At 48.9% G+C, this 16956-nt stretch overlaps 1 protein-coding gene across 1 annotated transcript; it reads left to right on the plus strand.

Moving 5' to 3' along the window:
* The first annotated feature begins 1634 nt into the window (after positions 1–1634).
* On the plus strand, positions 1635–15657 carry PSMD2 (proteasome 26S subunit, non-ATPase 2). The gene is made up of 23 exons (XM_003256553.4): positions 1635–1747; positions 3539–3666; positions 4816–5389; positions 5839–5895; positions 6268–6432; positions 7535–7656; positions 7845–8069; positions 8369–8527; positions 8678–8822; positions 9001–9061; positions 9318–9464; positions 9641–9747; positions 9945–10072; positions 10302–10389; positions 11770–11932; positions 12056–12157; positions 12352–12497; positions 12751–12834; positions 13662–13830; positions 13919–14013; positions 14197–14323; positions 15052–15170; positions 15311–15657. The coding sequence occupies exons 3-23, from the start codon at positions 5255–5257 to the stop codon at positions 15491–15493; spliced, it is 2727 nt and encodes a 908-aa protein (XP_003256601.1). The 5' UTR covers positions 1635–1747; positions 3539–3666; positions 4816–5254; the 3' UTR covers positions 15494–15657.
* Positions 15658–16956: the final 1299 nt, after the last annotated feature.

A 16956-nucleotide genomic window follows, 5' to 3' on the forward strand; every position in this document is an offset into this window, starting at 1 on the left:
ATTCTCCTGCCTCAGCCTCCAGAGTAGCTGAGATTACAGGCGCGTGCCACCACGCCCAGCTAATTTTTGCATTTTTTGTAGAGATGGGCTTTCACCATGTTGGCCAGGCTGGTCTCAAACTCCCGACCTCAAGTGATCCACCTGCCTCAGCCTCCCAAAGTGCTGGGATTACAGGCATGAGCCACAGCACCCGGCCTCAATCTCAATTCTCTTTAAAACTCAGTGCTCTAGTCCAGGCGTGGTGGCTCACACCTATAATCCCAGCACTTTGGGAGGCCGAGGCGGGCTGATCACAAGGTCCAGAGTTTGAGACCAGCCTGGCCAACATGGTGAAACCCCATCTCTACTAAAAATACAAAAATTAGCTGGGCGTGGTGGTGCATGCCTGTAATCCCAGCTACTTGGGAGTCTGAGGCAGGAGAATTACTTGAACCGGGACCTGGGAGGTGGAGGTTGTAGTAAGCTGAGATTGCGCCACTGCACTCCAGCCTGGACTACAGATCGAGACTCTGTCTCAAAAACAAACAAACAAACAAAAAACCTTAGTGCTCTCCAAGGTGCAAGTAGGGATGAGTTTGTTCAGTGTGGAAGGGCAGGAGTGAAGCTCCGGTTATGATTGCTGCTGGTCCTTGGCCCCTTGGTGAATGGCAATAGTATGTGTCCCACAATCTCTCCATAAAGAGCTGTATGTGGATCTCTGTCATGTGACCTCAAAGTGCTGGCTGGCCATGAAAGGAAGAAAGTAGCTGACTGCTCAGAAAGGAGGAAAGTGTCCTGAGGAACTCCGTGACCCAGGGAAAGCACAGCCTGAGTCTCTAAGAGCATGACTCCAGGGCAAATGGCTGCGTGTATTAGAAAGAGGAGGCCATCACATCTGCAGGCCTGGTCTAGCTCCAGCTCTGCCACCCTTGAGCTGTGTGACATTAGGCCTTCAGGTCTCAGTATCTTCTGCAGTCTGTAAAACAAGTGAATTGGATGAGATGATCTCTGAGGGGCATTTCTGCTTTAATGCTCTAAAAAGTGAATCCATGGGCTTAGCAAATTCCAGAACCCAAAGAGATAGTAATAAGTGACTTGCGACATTCAGATGAGATTTATAATGTCAGACAGCATAATGACTGAGGAGACAGGCTTGGCAGATAAAACCTTACCCTTTCCCTGACACCTAATTTCAGAGGCCAGTTTAGGATTCTGACAGGCTGGCCAGTGGGGTATTAAAACCTCATACTGCAAAAAGATCAAAGTGTCAAATGATGAGGATGATGGCTAGCCTTAATTTACTGGGTCCCTATTTTGCTTAAGCTTGTGCTAAACACTTTAAACATACCTTCTCATTAAATGCACACAATGATTTGCAAGGAGGTTCTATCATTGTCTCTATTTTACAAATGGAGAAACTAAGGGAAAAGATCACGTAACTTCCAATGTCAGACAAGACAGATTGCATTAAAGTTAGATTTGGAACTCAGATGGCCTTAATCACCATCAGTTAGTCTTCCAACATGACAGAATTTAGAGTCAAACACACACATCTGTCTTCTGGGCAATTTCATCATGCTTCTGAGTGGGACCATCACCAGTAGGTGCATTTCCATGCAACCCAGATTCCCTGGGCAAGGCACATGTGACAACCAGACAGCTTCAGGAAACCGAAGCACATATTGAGCTGAAATCAAGCCAGGGAACACCTGTTTGTTGAACACTCTGCAGCTGCTTGGTTCCAGAGGCAAGCCAAGGTGAACATCAGGTAAGAGATGTAACCTTTACCCTTAGTAGCCCTGTCAGGCTGAGTATTCGTATGTGATACGCTCTGGTGTGTCAAGGCAGAAGGGGAAATAAAGGATGGTGCTCCTCGGTGGACACAGGAAAGCAATTATTGGTAAAGTGCTAGGCCATCCCTTACGCAGTCCCATTGGTAAGTCTAACTAATTCCCATCCACAATAAGCTAACATATGCCAAGAAGTATGATTTCACACCCTTGATAGCACTTTGGAAATATTAGGGTGGAAGAGAGTCCCTCATAAAAATAAGCACAGTTTTCTGCAGGATTGGAGGTCCTATTTTTTTTTTTTTAAATAAAAAAAGCAGGCTGGGCGCAGTGGCTCATGCCTGTAATCCCAGCACTTTGGGAGGCTGAGGTGGGTGGATCACCATGTCAGGAGTTCAAGACCAGCGGGAGAATTGCTTGAACCCTGGAGGTGGAGGTTGCAGTGAGCCGAGATCGCACCACTGCACTCCAGGCTGGGCGACAGAGGGAGACTCCATCTCAAAAAAAAAAAAAAAAGTGCAGTTTGAGTGGGTCTATCATGATTTACAAATGGAGAAACCTGATGATTTTCCAGTGCCTAGTTCTGGCATCCAAAGACAGCCCCCAGTGGGTCATTATTATACACAAAGATGGCCTGAAGATGAATGCAAAGCCATTCATTCATTCATTCACGCATGCATGCATTCTGCAAATATTTATCAAGGCTTACCACAAGCCAGGCGCTAGGCTGGAGGCTAGGAGCATAAAGATGAATAAGACACAGTTCCAGGCTGGGCACAGTGGCTCATGCCTGTAATTCCAGCACTTTGGGAGGCCAAGGCAGGTGGATAACTTGAGGTCAGGAGTTCAAGACCAGCCTGGCCAACATGGTGAATCCCCGTCTCTACTAAAAATACAAACATTAGTGGGGTATGGTGGTGCATGCCTGTAGTCCCAGTTACTTGGGAGGCTGAAGCAGGAAAATCACCTGAACCCAGGAGGCAGAGGTTGCAGCAAGCTGAGATCGTGCCGCTGCACTCCAGCTTGGGCGACAGAGCACAGTTCCTGTTCTCCAAGGGCTCACGGTCTAGGGAGGGAGAGGCATGTGCCAAGCAAGATGAGAGCACAAGGGAAGAAATGAGTAACCTAAAGGTAGGGTAGGAAAAGCTTCCTGGACTGGTGACATTGAGCTGGAGCTCAGAGGATGGGAGAATTTACTAGCTGAAAAACAGTGAAAGGCGTTTCATACAGAAGGAACAACAATGTGAAATGGCCAGTCACCTGAAGGGGCAAGGCCTACTCAGAAATGGTGAAGTGTTTAGAATGATCAAAAGGGGATAAGTGAAAGGGGCATAATAAGGGATTATGAGTGTGTAGAAGGGTGGTAGTAATAGTAGGTATGAAAAGAGAGAATTGTAAAATCTTCTGTGGGACTAGGTATGAAAGGGAAAAAAGGTCGGGCGCGGTGTCTCACGCCTGTAATCCCAACACTTTGGGAGGCCAAGGTGGGCAGATCACTTGAGGTCAGGAGTTCGAGACCAGCCTGGCTAACATGGTAAAACCCCGTTTCTACTAAAAATACAAAAAATTAGACAGGCGTGGTGGCGCATGCCTGTAATCCCAGCTACTTGGGAGGCTGAGGTAGGAGAATCACTTGAACCCTGGAGGCAGACAGAGGTTGCAGTGAGCTGAGATTGTGCCATTGCACTCCAGCCTGGGCAACAAGAGGGAAACTCCGTCTCAAAAAATAAAAAAGGAAAAAAAAATTAAAGAATAAAATTTGCTGTCAGTCCTAGGAATTAAGAGTAAGAAGGGCCACAGCACAATCTGGCTGTTTGAAGAATATCTCACAAAGAAATAAGCAAGGCAGTGGAGACAGTGCAATGCTGAGTGCTGCCGGGAGCATGCCTGGTGTTATGTAAGTGATGGCTTTGGGTTGAACTGTTCTCTGTTGTGTGAGCTATCCATAAGATAATGTAGCTCTACAGCTTAGGCCATGTTTGGGGGGCAGCATGGCAGGCTTACAGATGTAATGTAGGGAAGGAGGAAGGAAGGGTCAGGTAATGGGTTGGCCCGGATTGGAGAGCAGTTTGCCACAAGGCTGGGAGTTTGGTGATATGGTAGGAAGGAGTGCTCCTAGAAAAACAGTTTGGCTGAAATGAAGCATGAAGCAGGACATCAGTGTTATCAAGGGGCCTTGAAAAAATGGCCACAGCTGGGCACAGTCACTCACACCTGTAATCCCAGCACTCTGAGAAGCCAAGGTGGCAGATCACTTGAGGTCAGTTCGAGACCGGCCTGGCCAACGTGGCAAAACCCCATCTCTACTAAAAATACAAAAATTAGCCAGCATGGCCGGGCGCGGTGGCTAGCGCTTGTAATCCCAGCACTTTGGGAGGCCAAGGCGGGCGGATCACGAGGTCAGGAGATCGAGACCACGGTGAAACCCCGTCTCTACTAAAAATACAAAAAAATTAGCCACGCGTGGTGGCGGGCGCCTGTAGTCCCAGCTACTCGGAGAGGCTGAGGCAGGAGAATGGCATGAACCCGGGAGGCGGAGCTTGCAGTGAGCCAAGATCGCGCCACTGCACTCCAGCCTGGGCGACAGAGCGAGACTCCGTCTCAAAAAACAAAAAACAAAAAATTAGCCAGCATGGTGGCGGGCACCTGTAATCCCTGCTACTCAGGAGGCTAAGGCAGGAGAATCGCTTGAACCCAGCAGGTGGAGGTTGCAGTGAACTGAGATCGTGCCACTGCACTCCAGCCTGGGCGACAGAGCGAGACTCCGTCAAAAAAAAAAAAAGACAGAAAGAAAGAAAAAAGAAAAGAATGGCCAGACATTTGCATTTGGCAAGAGAAACTTGGAAGCTTGAGGGGTTGGAGGTGGGGAGTAGCGGACAAGAATATTTAAGTCACCCTGCAGATCTGAGGTAACTGGAAAGTAAAATGACAACTGCCTGCTTTCTAGCTGTCAGGCACCTACCTGGGCACTTTAAATACCTTGGCTCATTTATTTTTCTTTCTTTTTTTTTTTTTTTTTGAGACTGAGTCTTGCTTTGTTGCCCAGGCTGAAGCGCGACAGACAAACTAGATTTGTCACTGTGGGTTCTATTTACATCCTTACGAGAAAAACCTGTGGCCGAGGAAAACTCGGTATCTCCGGTCGCAGACCGCCCATCTACAGCAGTGAGCGTACCCAAACTCCACACGGCCAAGTCCCGCGGGTTGCAGGAAACTCCGAAGAGGTCGGGGGCCAGGGGTGCCTATGGCGCCGGGGAGGCTGGGAATTGTAGTCTCCGCCTGCCTCCGGGGGCGGGGTCCGAAGGCGGGGCTCTCGGGCCGTCGGGGGTGGGTGGGTCGCCGAGCGCCCCGGCTCGTCCAGGCGTTTCCGGTCGCAGGCGGGCTCTGGAGGAGGAGGGGCGCCGCGGCCGACGCGCGCGAGGCGGTCTGGGAAAAAGGGCGGTGCGAGCGGGTGCGCGCGCAGCGGGCCGGCAGTGGCGGCGGAGATGGAGGAGGGAGGCCGAGACAAGGCGCCAGTGCAGCCCCAGCAGTCTCTAGCGGCGGCCCCCGGCGGCACGGACGAGAAGCCGAGCAGCAAGGAGCGGCGGGATGCCGGGGACAAGGACAAAGAACAGGAACTGGTGAGGCGCGACCCCGAGAGTCGGCGGAGGAGGCCGCGGGGCTGAGTCACGGCGGCTCCGCAGGCCTCAGGCCCGACACCCAACGACCTCACCGCGCCAGGGAGAGGGCTGTTGGGGCGACCCTCGGGACTCCCGGCACATTGCCTCTCTGCTCCTCATTCTCCGTTCCGCGCTGTCACCTCCGCCGTCCCCACCAACTCTCACCACCGCCGCGTGAGGTGGACTCGGGCGGGTCATTGTCACCTCTGTTTCCTAGAGTGGCATTCAAGTAGAGCCTGGTTCAGAACCCAGGCTGATTTCCCACCAGGGCTTCCCATTCCCACTCGGTTTCCTTTTCCACCTGGTCCCTCCTAAGGAGGCAGGCTTATTCTTCACCTGCCCCGGGTAAGTGGGAGGAGGACGTCTTTGGGATTCCTTCTCTTCATGAGCTGCTTCTCCCAATCCTCCAGTCTGAAGAGGATAAACAGCTTCAAGATGAACTGGAGATGCTCGTGGAACGACTAGGGGTGAGTTACGATGTTAACATGATTCGGTGCATGTTTGGATCTTTCCCACTTGTTTTATTCTTTTTTGAGGCAACTGCTATGTGCGGTGGACTGTATTTTAGGGTCAGTGTTATGATGATGTTGGGAGGCAGGAGAGTTACAAAGGGTATTTGTACAGTTTTGCAGCTTTCTCTTGTGGGAGAAGCAGAGTTCTTACCTCTTAACTTGGATCATTTGTTTTTGTGCCAGGCAGGGTGCAGGGAGTTGAGGAGTCACAGATGAATGAATAAGACACAGCATTTCCTTGGAGGAGTTGTTAAGTTAAATATCTCTGTATTATGACTTGAAGGGGTGTGACTCCTTTTTGTCTGAGCCCTGTCTTCTCTTGATCAGGAGAAGGACACATCCCTGTATCGACCAGCGCTGGAGGAATTGCGAAGGCAGATTCGTTCTTCTACAACTTCCATGACTTCAGTGCCCAAGCCTCTCAAATTTCTGCGTCCACACTATGGCAAACTGAAGGAAATCTATGAGAACATGGCCCCTGGGGAGAATAAGGTAAAACTGTTTCAAATCTGGTGGAGGCCTAGTTTAGGAATTCCTTTTTACCCAGACCATGGAGGGTGCTCATTGTGAGTCACAGGAAGCCTGATAGACCTAAGCCCTGATCTATTTGAGGAGAGTTCATCACAGTCAAAATATCCACAAAAGAGCTGAAAGGAAGTTCAACTTCTCAGAAGACACTGTTTCTGTCATGTGTATTGGACTTTGGGGTTTCATTAGCATGGTCTACTTTTATGTTTAACCTTGATTTTTCTCTTTTCTTCTATCCCATATACATTCATTTATCTCTAAAATATGTTCCACATTCAGTCACTTCTCTGCCTGCTGGTACAACCCTAATCCTGGAAATGTTCAGTTTTTGCATGGGCTATTGCAGCACCTCTTAAATGATGTTGTTGCTTTTGTCCTTTGTTCCTACACAGTCTGTCTTTCATGTAGCAGCTATCGTGATCTTTCTTGGTTATGGGTCTTTTCTGCTTAAAACCTTTTAATAGTTTATAATTGCAATTAAAGTAAAATTGTGGGCCTCCATTTTTCTCCACTTTATCCCTCGTTTGTCACCCTTCAGCTGTGTTAGTTTAAAAGGAAGATAGTGTCTGGGTGTGGTGGCTGTTACGCCTGTAACCCTAGCACTTTGAGAGGCCGAGGGGTGGATCACCTGAGGTCAGGAGTTTGAGACCAGCCTGGCCAACATGGTGAAACCCCGTCTCTACTAAAAATACAAAAAAAAAAAAAAAAAAAATTAACTGGGTGTGATGGTGGGCGCCTGTAATCCCAGCTACTTAGGAAGCTGAGGCAGGAGAATCGCTTGAACCCCGGAGGCAGAGGTTGCAGTGAGCCGAGAGTGCACCATCGCACTCCAGCCTGGGCGGCAAGAGCGAAACTACATCTCAAAAAAAAAAAAAAAAAAAAGGAGATAGCAATAACACCAACCTTGGTTTTTGTGAGGTTTAGCTTAGATAACATGTTAAATTTCTAGTACAGAGATTGGTATATAGTTAGTTCAATTTCAGAGACAATGATCTTGATTCCACAATGCACGCTCCCTTTATGCTGGACTGTTGGGTTTGACTTCAAAGGACTCTTTTCTTTGTAGCGTTTTGCTGCTGACATCATCTCCGTTTTGGCCATGACCATGAGTGGGGAGCGCGAGTGCCTCAAGTATCGGCTAGTGGGCTCCCAGGAGGAATTGGCATCATGGGGTCATGAGTATGTCAGGTAAGATCTTTCTTCTTGGGAATCTGAAGGGGGCTCTGAGGCTCTGAGATAATTCAGAATTCTCTTGTGGAGTACAATCTGTCTTGGAGCATCAGTGTATTGAATTTCCCAGACACTGGATTCCTTGACCCACAGAGAAGTGCTTCCTCTGAAGCTGTGCTCTCTTAATTGTCTGGGCCTATCTGTAGGCATCTGGCAGGAGAAGTGGCTAAGGAGTGGCAGGAGCTGGATGACGCAGAGAAGGTCCAGCGGGAACCTCTGCTCACTCTGGTGAAGGAAATCGTCCCCTATAACATGGCCCATAATGCAGAGCATGAGGCTTGCGACCTGCTTATGGAAATTGAGCAGGTGGACATGCTGGAGAAGGACATTGATGAAAATGCATACGCAAAGGTCTGCCTTTATCTCACCAGGTGAGTGAACATGGTAGGGAAGGGTGGCAGGCATGCCCTCCTCAGCACCTCTCTCTCAGTTGCGCCTCCTCTATTTCCCCAAAGCATTTGCTCAAGCATAGCATCACGCTGTGGTTAATCTGTTGATGTCTGTGAGTTTCTTGAGGACAGAGACTTTGTGTCTTCTTAGTAGTTCTAACATCTAGCACAGTGCCTGGTGTATATAGTAGGTATTTATTATTTATTTTGGGTAAGTGAATTCAATGGGGAAAATGAGTGCCTGGGACTTTTTGAATTCTTTGTTACTTTTACTTTTGTAGTTGTGTGAATTACGTGCCTGAGCCTGAGAACTCAGCCCTACTGCGTTGTGCCCTGGGTGTGTTCCGGAAGTTTAGCCGCTTCCCTGAAGCTCTGAGATTGGCATTGATGCTCAATGACATGGAGTTGGTAGAAGACATCTTCACCTCCTGCAAGGATGTGTATGTAGGGAAGAAGCTGGCAAAGAGATAAGCTCGTGAATAGGACATTTGCATAAAGAGCTGGGACTTGTAGTTTCTGATTAGGGCTTGAGGGGTTTTCCTGTGCCCTTAGTGGGCAGTGGTGAGCAGATGTATGGGCTCTCTCCACAGGGTAGTACAAAAACAGATGGCATTCATGCTAGGCCGGCATGGGGTGTTCCTGGAGCTGAGTGAAGATGTCGAGGAGTATGAGGACCTGACAGAGATCATGTCCAATGTACAGCTCAACAGCAACTTCTTGGCCTTAGCTCGGGAGGTGAGACTGCCGTTTTTTCATCAAGGCCTTTGCGTCATAATTCTACCTGCCATTTCACCTCCCTCACTATACCTCTGACTAGACTCTCCTTGATTAGAATTGCCATTCAGTGGGATAGCAGAAGGGACAGCTGGGGGAGTTCTAGGGAAGCAGTTGTGACCCTCTGACTTCTCTTCAGCTGGACATCATGGAGCCCAAGGTGCCTGATGACATCTACAAAACCCACCTAGAGAACAACAGTGAGTAGCCCTCTCTCTGTATGGGATTTGGGGGATTGTAGTTATGCCCCTTGTATTGGGAGTGATGGCTTGGCCAACATGCTTCTCCTATCGAGCTCAGAATCCCCATGAACCTTTTTTCAGGTCACTGCTTGGGGATATAGGTAGAGGGTACTAAGGGACTAGCTCAGAACCAGAGACCAGTTGCCATGCTGTGTTTCTTTCCTGTCCTACCCGAAACCTTCTTTCCTTACTTTTCCTCTCCCTCCTGTTGCAGGGTTTGGGGGCAGTGGCTCTCAGGTGGACTCTGCCCGCATGAACCTGGCCTCCTCTTTTGTGAATGGCTTTGTGAATGCAGCTTTTGGCCAAGACAAGCTGCTAACAGATGATGGCAACAAATGGCTTTACAAGAACAAGGACCACGGTATAATTCTGTTCCTGCTTTGTCTTTTGTTTTGCTTTGATCACTTCTTTTGTCCTCTTGGAGTCATACGTTATCTGACAAGGGATCCACCGTGCAGTTCTTTGGAGAACTCTTTATAATAACAGGATCCTCAGGATAGGGACATTTTAAGACTAATAGATTCTTCCCTGGTATAGGAATGTTGAGTGCAGCTGCATCTCTTGGGATGATTCTGCTGTGGGATGTGGATGGTGGCCTCACCCAGATTGACAAGTACCTGTACTCCTCTGAGGACTACATTAAGGTTGGTCTGCATACAGCCTGCTCATGGGGACTTCCCCCTTCCATATTCTAGTGCCTAGCAGTGCCTGTCTTTCACTGATGAGGTTTGCTCAGTTTTTAACTCCAGTTAATGAGGGTGCTGCAGTGAGGCCCATGTTGCATCCTTTGTGGTGAGGAAGGTAGAATATCCTGAGTGAAGAATCTGTTTGCTCTTTGTAGTCAGGAGCTCTTCTTGCCTGTGGCATAGTGAACTCTGGGGTCCGGAATGAGTGTGACCCTGCTCTGGCACTGCTCTCAGACTATGTTCTCCACAACAGCAACACCATGAGACTTGGTTCCATCTTTGGGTAAGGTTCCTCGCTTGTCTTTCTGGTAGTGCTCAGCCTGTATACTCTGGAGAACAGGAACTGGGCCCTTTTCACCCATATTGCCAAGGGCTACCACTGTGCCTATTGGGTATCTGGCTCTTAGTGAATGTTTGCTGAGATGGTGAATGAATGACCGATCCTCCTTTTGTTCTTTTCTTGCTGCATCCTTGGGTATGTGCTGGGGACCACCTCTCCATGGCTTTTGCAGGCTAGGCTTGGCCTATGCTGGCTCAAATCGTGAAGATGTCCTAACACTGCTGCTGCCTGTGATGGGAGATTCAAAGTCCAGCATGGAGGTGAGTAGAGGCTATTGAGCATATAGAGTAAGTAGGGAAGGTGCTTTGAGTCCTACTTTCTGTGATAAATAATGAAAAAGAAGTAAGTGTGTGCATGCGTGCATACATGTACATGCCTGTTTGTGTGTATTGAGGGGCGTCACCTCAGTGAAACCCCTTGATCTGGGATTCTAAGCCTGTGGTGGTTTTAAGGCTAAAGAGTTAACATTTTAGGCCTGGCACAGTGGCTCGTGCCTGTAATCCCAGCACTTTGGGAGGCTGCAGTGGGCGGATCACTTGAGCCCAGGAGTTCGAGACCAACCTGGGCAAGATTATGAAACCCCATCTCTACCAAAAATAAACAGAAAAATTAGCCGGGTGTGGTGGTGCTTGCTTGTAGTCCCAGCTACTAGGGAAGCTGAGGTGGGAGAATTGCTTGAACCCGGAGGTGGAGGTTGCAGTGAGCTGAGATCGCGCCACTGCACTCCAGCCTGGGTGATAAGAGTGAGACCCTGTCTTTTTAAAAAAAAAAAAAAAAGTTAACATTTTAGTGTTGAGTTCTGTCCCTTGGAATCTCTGAGAAACTACTTGGATTAGAGTGAAGTGTGACTTAACACAGGCTGGGGTTGATGATTCTCCTTAGTATTGTAGTCATTGTTCAGCCTTAAATGTTCATACTTGTGCAGAGTCAGTAATGGATAAATACAGCATGGTGGCTAGTGGCATAGGTTTTAGAGTCAGAAAGACTTGAGTTCAAATCTTGCCACCTCTGCTTATAAGCAGTGTGATCCTGAACAAGTAATTCAATCTCTTTAGGCCATATGTTTCTCATCCATAAAAGGGGATAACAGCCAGGCACTCAAGCCTGTAATCCCAGCACTTTGGGAGGCCGAGGTGGGTGGATCATGAGGTCAAGAGATCAAGACCATCCTGGCCAACATGGTGAAACCCCGTCTCTACTAAAAATACAAAAATTAGCTGGGCGTGGTGGCGCGCACCTGTAGTCCCAGCTACTCGGGAGGCTGAGGCAGGAGTATCGCTCGAACCCAGGAGGTGGAGGTTGCGGTGAGCTGAGATCGTGCCACTGCACTCCAGCCTGGCGGTAGAGCGAGACTCCGTCTCAAAAAAAAAGAAAGCAGTGCAGGGGATAACCTCAGGATCTGTGACCCTGGGGCTGTCATGAGGGTTAAATGTCAATAGCACGTAAAACAGTTAGCCTAGTGGCTGGCATATAGTATATACTCAATGAATAATGGCTACTATTGTTATTTTGATATTACGAACTAATATTATTATGGAGGATATCTTGCAGTGGACTGTAGGAATAGGCTATCTTGAATCAAGACATAAATAAGTATTTTAATAACTTACTCTGTGTAATACTGATTTTCCTACCTCTAGGTGGCAGGTGTGACAGCTCTAGCTTGTGGAATGATAGCAGTGGGGTCCTGCAATGGAGATGTAACTTCCACTATCCTTCAGACCATCATGGAGAAGTCAGAGACTGAGCTCAAGGATACTTATGCTCGTTGGCTTCCTCTTGGACTGGGTCTCAACCACCTGGGTGAGGGGATGTTTCTATTTGGGCAAAGAGCTGACTGTAACTGGATACAACAGGGAGGGTTTATGTGTCAGGCTGTGCTGGATGGAGGCAAGTATCCTCTGACCCCTTGAATCTGTCCTGTAGGGAAGGGTGAGGCCATCGAGGCAATCCTGGCTGCACTGGAGGTTGTGTCAGAGCCATTCCGCAGTTTTGCCAACACACTGGTGGATGTGTGTGCATATGCAGGTCTGTGTCTTTATGAGTCTGTTTTGTGCTTCCCCAGTGACTCCTCACTTCTTTCTTGATCCTTATTTTCAGGTTGTTTCTCCTTTCTCCTTCATTCCGATCTGCTCTAGATTCTTTAGACTTCTCCTGTTTTCCAAAGCTTTTCCTTGGTAACTTGTCATTTCTATCCATTCTCCTTCACCACCCTGACGCAGGCTCTGGGAATGTGCTGAAGGTGCAGCAGCTGCTCCACATTTGTAGCGAACACTTTGACTCCAAAGAGAAGGAGGAAGACAAAGACAAGAAGGAAAAGAAGGATAAGGACAAGAAGGAAGCCCCTGCTGACATGGGAGCACATCAGGTTATATGGGCAGCTGGGCACTTTCAGAGAGGCTGTGAGAAGAGATAAGCATATAGGGGAGCTGGGTTTGGTTTTTGCTTTAGAGCCCCTCTGGGTATTGCCATGTATTGAAATAGCGTGAGACTGGGTTCTGTATGTAAGGGGTAAAGGTGTTCCCCACAGGATGGCTTTTTATTCTCAGATGGACTTGAGTCAAGGGTGACTGTTCTTTATTCCTTGAGCTTAGTGGGTTCTGCTGTCTCTTCAATTGCAGGGAGTGGCTGTTCTGGGGATTGCCCTTATTGCTATGGGGGAGGAGATTGGTGCAGAGATGGCATTACGAACCTTTGGCCACTTGGTGAGTATAGCATGAAGAAAATTGGAATATACTGGTTTTGATGGCCTGGGGTTCCCCAGGGAAGATTTTTCTGATGGGTTTTCTTGGTGGAGAGGTGGTCTTTTTGCTGTGCCTTTTCTTTCTTTCTTTTTTTTTTGAAACAGAGTTTTGCTCTAGAGTGCAACGGCACGGTCTCAGCCCACTGCAACCTCCGCCTCCCGGGTTCAGGCGATTCTCCTGCCTCAGCCTCACAAGTAGCTGGGACTACAGGCGCGTGCCACCATGCCCAGCTAATTTTTGTATTTTTAGTAGAGACAGGGTTTTACCATGTTGGCCAGGATGGTCTTGATCTCTTGACCTCATGATCCACCCGCCTCAGCCTCTCAAAGTGCTGGGATTACAGGCGTGAGCCACCGTGCCCAGCCTGCTGTGCCTTTTCTTCTTTTTTTTTTTGAGTTGGAGTCTTGCTGTCACCCAGGCTGGAGTGCAGTGGCGCGATTTCAGCTCACTGCAGGCTCTGCCCCCTGGGGTTCACACCATTCTCCTGCCTCAGCATCCCAAGTAGCTGGGACTACAGGCACCCGCCACCTCGCCCGGCTAATTTTTTGTATTTTTAGTAGAGACAGGGTTTCACTGTGTTAGCCAGGATGGTCTCGATCTCCTGACCTCATGATCCGCCCGCCTCGGCCTCCCAAAGTGCTGGGATTACAGGCGTGAGCCACCGCGCTCGGCCTTTATATGCCTTTTCTACAGAGGTTAAGGCCCCCTTTTACCCATCAGTCCACTCCTGTAATGGAACTTGTTTTTACTGCATTCCCTCTTACTGTTGTATTTTCTTGGATCATCAGCTGAGATATGGGGAGCCTACACTCCGGAGGGCTGTACCTTTAGCACTGGCCCTCATCTCTGTTTCAAATCCACGACTCAACATCCTGGATACCCTAAGCAAATTCTCTCATGATGCTGATCCAGAAGTTTCCTATAACTCCATTTTTGCCATGGGCATGGTGGGCAGTGGTGAGTATCAGGCAGAAGAAGATCATAAACAGATTAGGGGAAGATTTGAAGCCCCTTTATTCACTTCTGTAATGCTTAACATTTCCAGGTACCAATAATGCCCGTCTGGCTGCAATGCTGCGCCAGTTAGCTCAATATCATGCCAAGGACCCAAACAACCTCTTCATGGTGCGCTTGGCACAGGTAAAGAATAGAACTCTTCTCCACAGAGCGTGCCGGGGAAGTATCTGTGGTGATGGAAGGAGGAACATGGAGTGTTGGCCCAGGAGGAAAGATGTGACCAAGTGGGAGATTTCTGTTTGGCTGGGTTAGGCGATGTCTCCTCAGTGGTAACTCCTCACCTCTACTTCCCTCTGTTCTTTTCAGGGCCTGACACATTTAGGGAAGGGTACCCTTACCCTCTGCCCCTACCACAGTGACCGGCAGCTTATGAGTCAAGTGGCTGTGGCTGGACTGCTCACTGTGCTTGTCTCTTTCCTGGATGTTCGAAACAGTGAGTTCCTGTCAGAAATTTTATATCATAGCATGTAGTGCTCTGACTCCACCCTTTCCAGGGCCACTTTGATAATTTAGGTTCAAGACCCCAGTTTAGGCTGGGCGCAGTGGCTCACGCTTGTAATCCCAGCACTTTGGGAGGCCGAGGCGGGTGGATCACGAGGTCAGGAGATCGAGACCACGGTGAAACCCTGTCTCCACTAAAAATACAAAAAATTAGCCGGGCGTGGTGGCGGGCGCCTGTAGTCCCAGCTACTCGGAGAGGCTGAGGCAGGAGAATGACGTGAACCCGGGAGGCGGAGCTTGCAGTGAGCTGAGATTGCGCCACTGCACTCCAGCCTGGGCGACAGAGTGAGACTCCGTCTCAATAAAAAAAAAAAAAGACCCCAATTTAGCTCTGTATCACTCCAGGTTCCTGAGGTTCTTTGGGCCTGTGACATGAGACTTTCATCACCCACACTTTTGATCTGGCCCAAAGAGATTTGAGGGTGATGTGCCCAGCATCTGCTCCTAAGTCACTAGGGAAATGCGATTTTCAAGTCTAAGGGCTGTAAGCAAAGTGAAGTGGAGGCATCTCTGGTTAGTAGTAGGGTATATGAGGGGAGGAGTGTGGATTCAGTCGTATGACTGACAGGTTAAAGGGTCAGCGCTGAGGTGGGCCCTCAATGTTTCTGGCCAGGCCTGCCCTTTTGTCTCTTAACTTTTTGTCTTGTCTGCTTCCCTCAGTTATTCTAGGCAAATCACACTATGTATTGTATGGGCTGGTGGCTGCCATGCAGCCCCGAATGCTGGTTACGTTTGATGAGGAGCTGCGGCCATTGCCAGTGTCTGTCCGTGTGGGCCAGGTGAGAGGTTGAGTCGAGGGGAGGGCTCAGGCTGTATTCCCAAACTGGAGAATGTACATATACTTGCTTTGCTGAAACTGGCGTGGGCGGTGGGTTGTTGCTACTTTTCCATCTTTCTTTTCAATTTTCTTACCCTACAGGCAGTGGATGTGGTGGGCCAGGCTGGCAAGCCAAAGACTATCACAGGGTTCCAGACACATACAACCCCAGTGTTGTTGGCCCACGGGGAACGGGCAGAATTGGCCACTGAGGAGTTTCTTCCTGTTACCCCCATTCTGGAAGGTTTTGTTATCCTTCGGAAGAACCCCAATTATGATCTCTAAGTGACCACCAGGGGCTCTGAACTGCAGCCGATGTTATCAGCGGGCCATGCATCCTGCTGCCAAGGGTGGACACGGCTGCAGACTTCTGGGAGAATTGTTGCCTCCTGCTCTTTTGTTACTGAGTGAGATAAGGTTGTTCAATAAAGACCTTTATCCCCAAGGTCTCTCTGTGTCCGTTTTCTGGGGTGTCATGGCTGGAGTCTAAACTAGGGTAAGGAGTGGAAGTGAGAGGGCATTGTTTGGAGCAACTCTGAGTCTAGGTTAGCAGCACTGCCGTGGATGGAAAGAACTGAGTCCCTTCCCTCCCCTGGGTGGAAAAAACTAAGCCCCTCCTTTCTAATCATCTGTTTGCATTTTCTTAGAACCCTTGAGAAGCCAATAAATGTAATGGATCTTCTCTTTGTTTTGTTTTGTTTTGTTTTTTTTGAGACAGAATCTCGCCATGTCCCCCAGGCTGGAGTGCAGTGAGGCAGTCTCGGCTCACTGCAACGCCTGCCTCAGCCTCCCAAGTAGCTGGGACTGCAGGTGCCCGCCACCATGCCTGGCTAATTTTTGTTTTTGTGTTTTTTTTTTTTTTTTAATGGAGTTTTGCTCTGTCATCCAGGCTGGAGTGCAGTGGTGTGATCTCGGCTCACTGCAAGCTCCGCCTCCCAGGTTCACACCATTCTCCTGCCTCAGCCTCCCAAGTAGCTGAGATTACAGGCACCCGCCACCACGCCCGGCTAATTTTTCCTATTTTTATTAGAGACGGGGTTTCATCATGTTAGCCAGGATGGTCTCAAACTCCTGACCTCAGATGATCCACCTGCCTCGGCCTCCCAAAGTGCTGGGATTACAGGTGTGAGCCACCATGCCCAGCCAGTGGATGTTCTTCCTAGGAGACGCAAATATACAAATTTTTACACAAACTCTTCCAAATAACTTCAGGGGGCTTGTGGATCCTGTAAATAACCCCCCACACTCGCCCTCCACCACCAATACACCCTCTTCAAGCCTATCGTCTCCTGACCTTGGGCTAAGGATGTCCAAAAGTGGGCAGCCTCATACTTTTCTAACTTGACTTCTGTGCTACTGAATGAAAGGGACATCTTTACCTCCCGCAACCCTCTGTCCCTGTTGGGAGGTGCTATGAGGAATTTGATCATGTTAACATCTACTTCTAGGATGTCCTGTAGAAAGTGGATTCAAGAAGTCTGGACCCTCAGCCTCCCAAGTAGGTAAGGTAGGGCTACAGGTGTGTACCACCACTTCTGGTTTTTTGTTTTTTTGTTTTTTTGTTTTTTTTTAGAAATGGTCTCTTATCACTCAGTCTGGAGTGCAGTGGCACAGTCATAGCTCACTGTAGCCTCAAACTCCTCGACTCAAGTGATCCTCCTGACTCAGCCTCCCAAGTAGTAACTAGGACTATAGGCATGAGCCACCACAGCTGGCCTACTTTTATTTTTGTAGAGGGGGGGTTTTGC

This window comes from Nomascus leucogenys, chromosome 11 (assembly GCF_006542625.1).
Source record: "Nomascus leucogenys isolate Asia chromosome 11, Asia_NLE_v1, whole genome shotgun sequence".
Lineage (NCBI taxonomy): Eukaryota > Metazoa > Chordata > Mammalia > Primates > Hylobatidae > Nomascus > Nomascus leucogenys.

What these genes read in the sequence shown, in the direction of transcription:
- PSMD2 (XM_003256553.4), top strand. Translation starts at nt 5,255, where the DNA reads ATGGAGGAGGGAGGCCGAGACAAGGCGCCAGTGCAGCCCCAGCAGTCT. An exon ending in ATTCAAAGTCCAGCATGGAG is followed by an intron (nt 10,390 to 11,769) that starts GTGAGTAGAGGC and finishes TCCTACCTCTAG; the next exon opens with GTGGCAGGTGTGACAGCTCT. An exon ending in CATGGGCATGGTGGGCAGTG is followed by an intron (nt 13,831 to 13,918) that starts GTGAGTATCAGG and finishes TAACATTTCCAG; the next exon opens with GTACCAATAATGCCCGTCTG.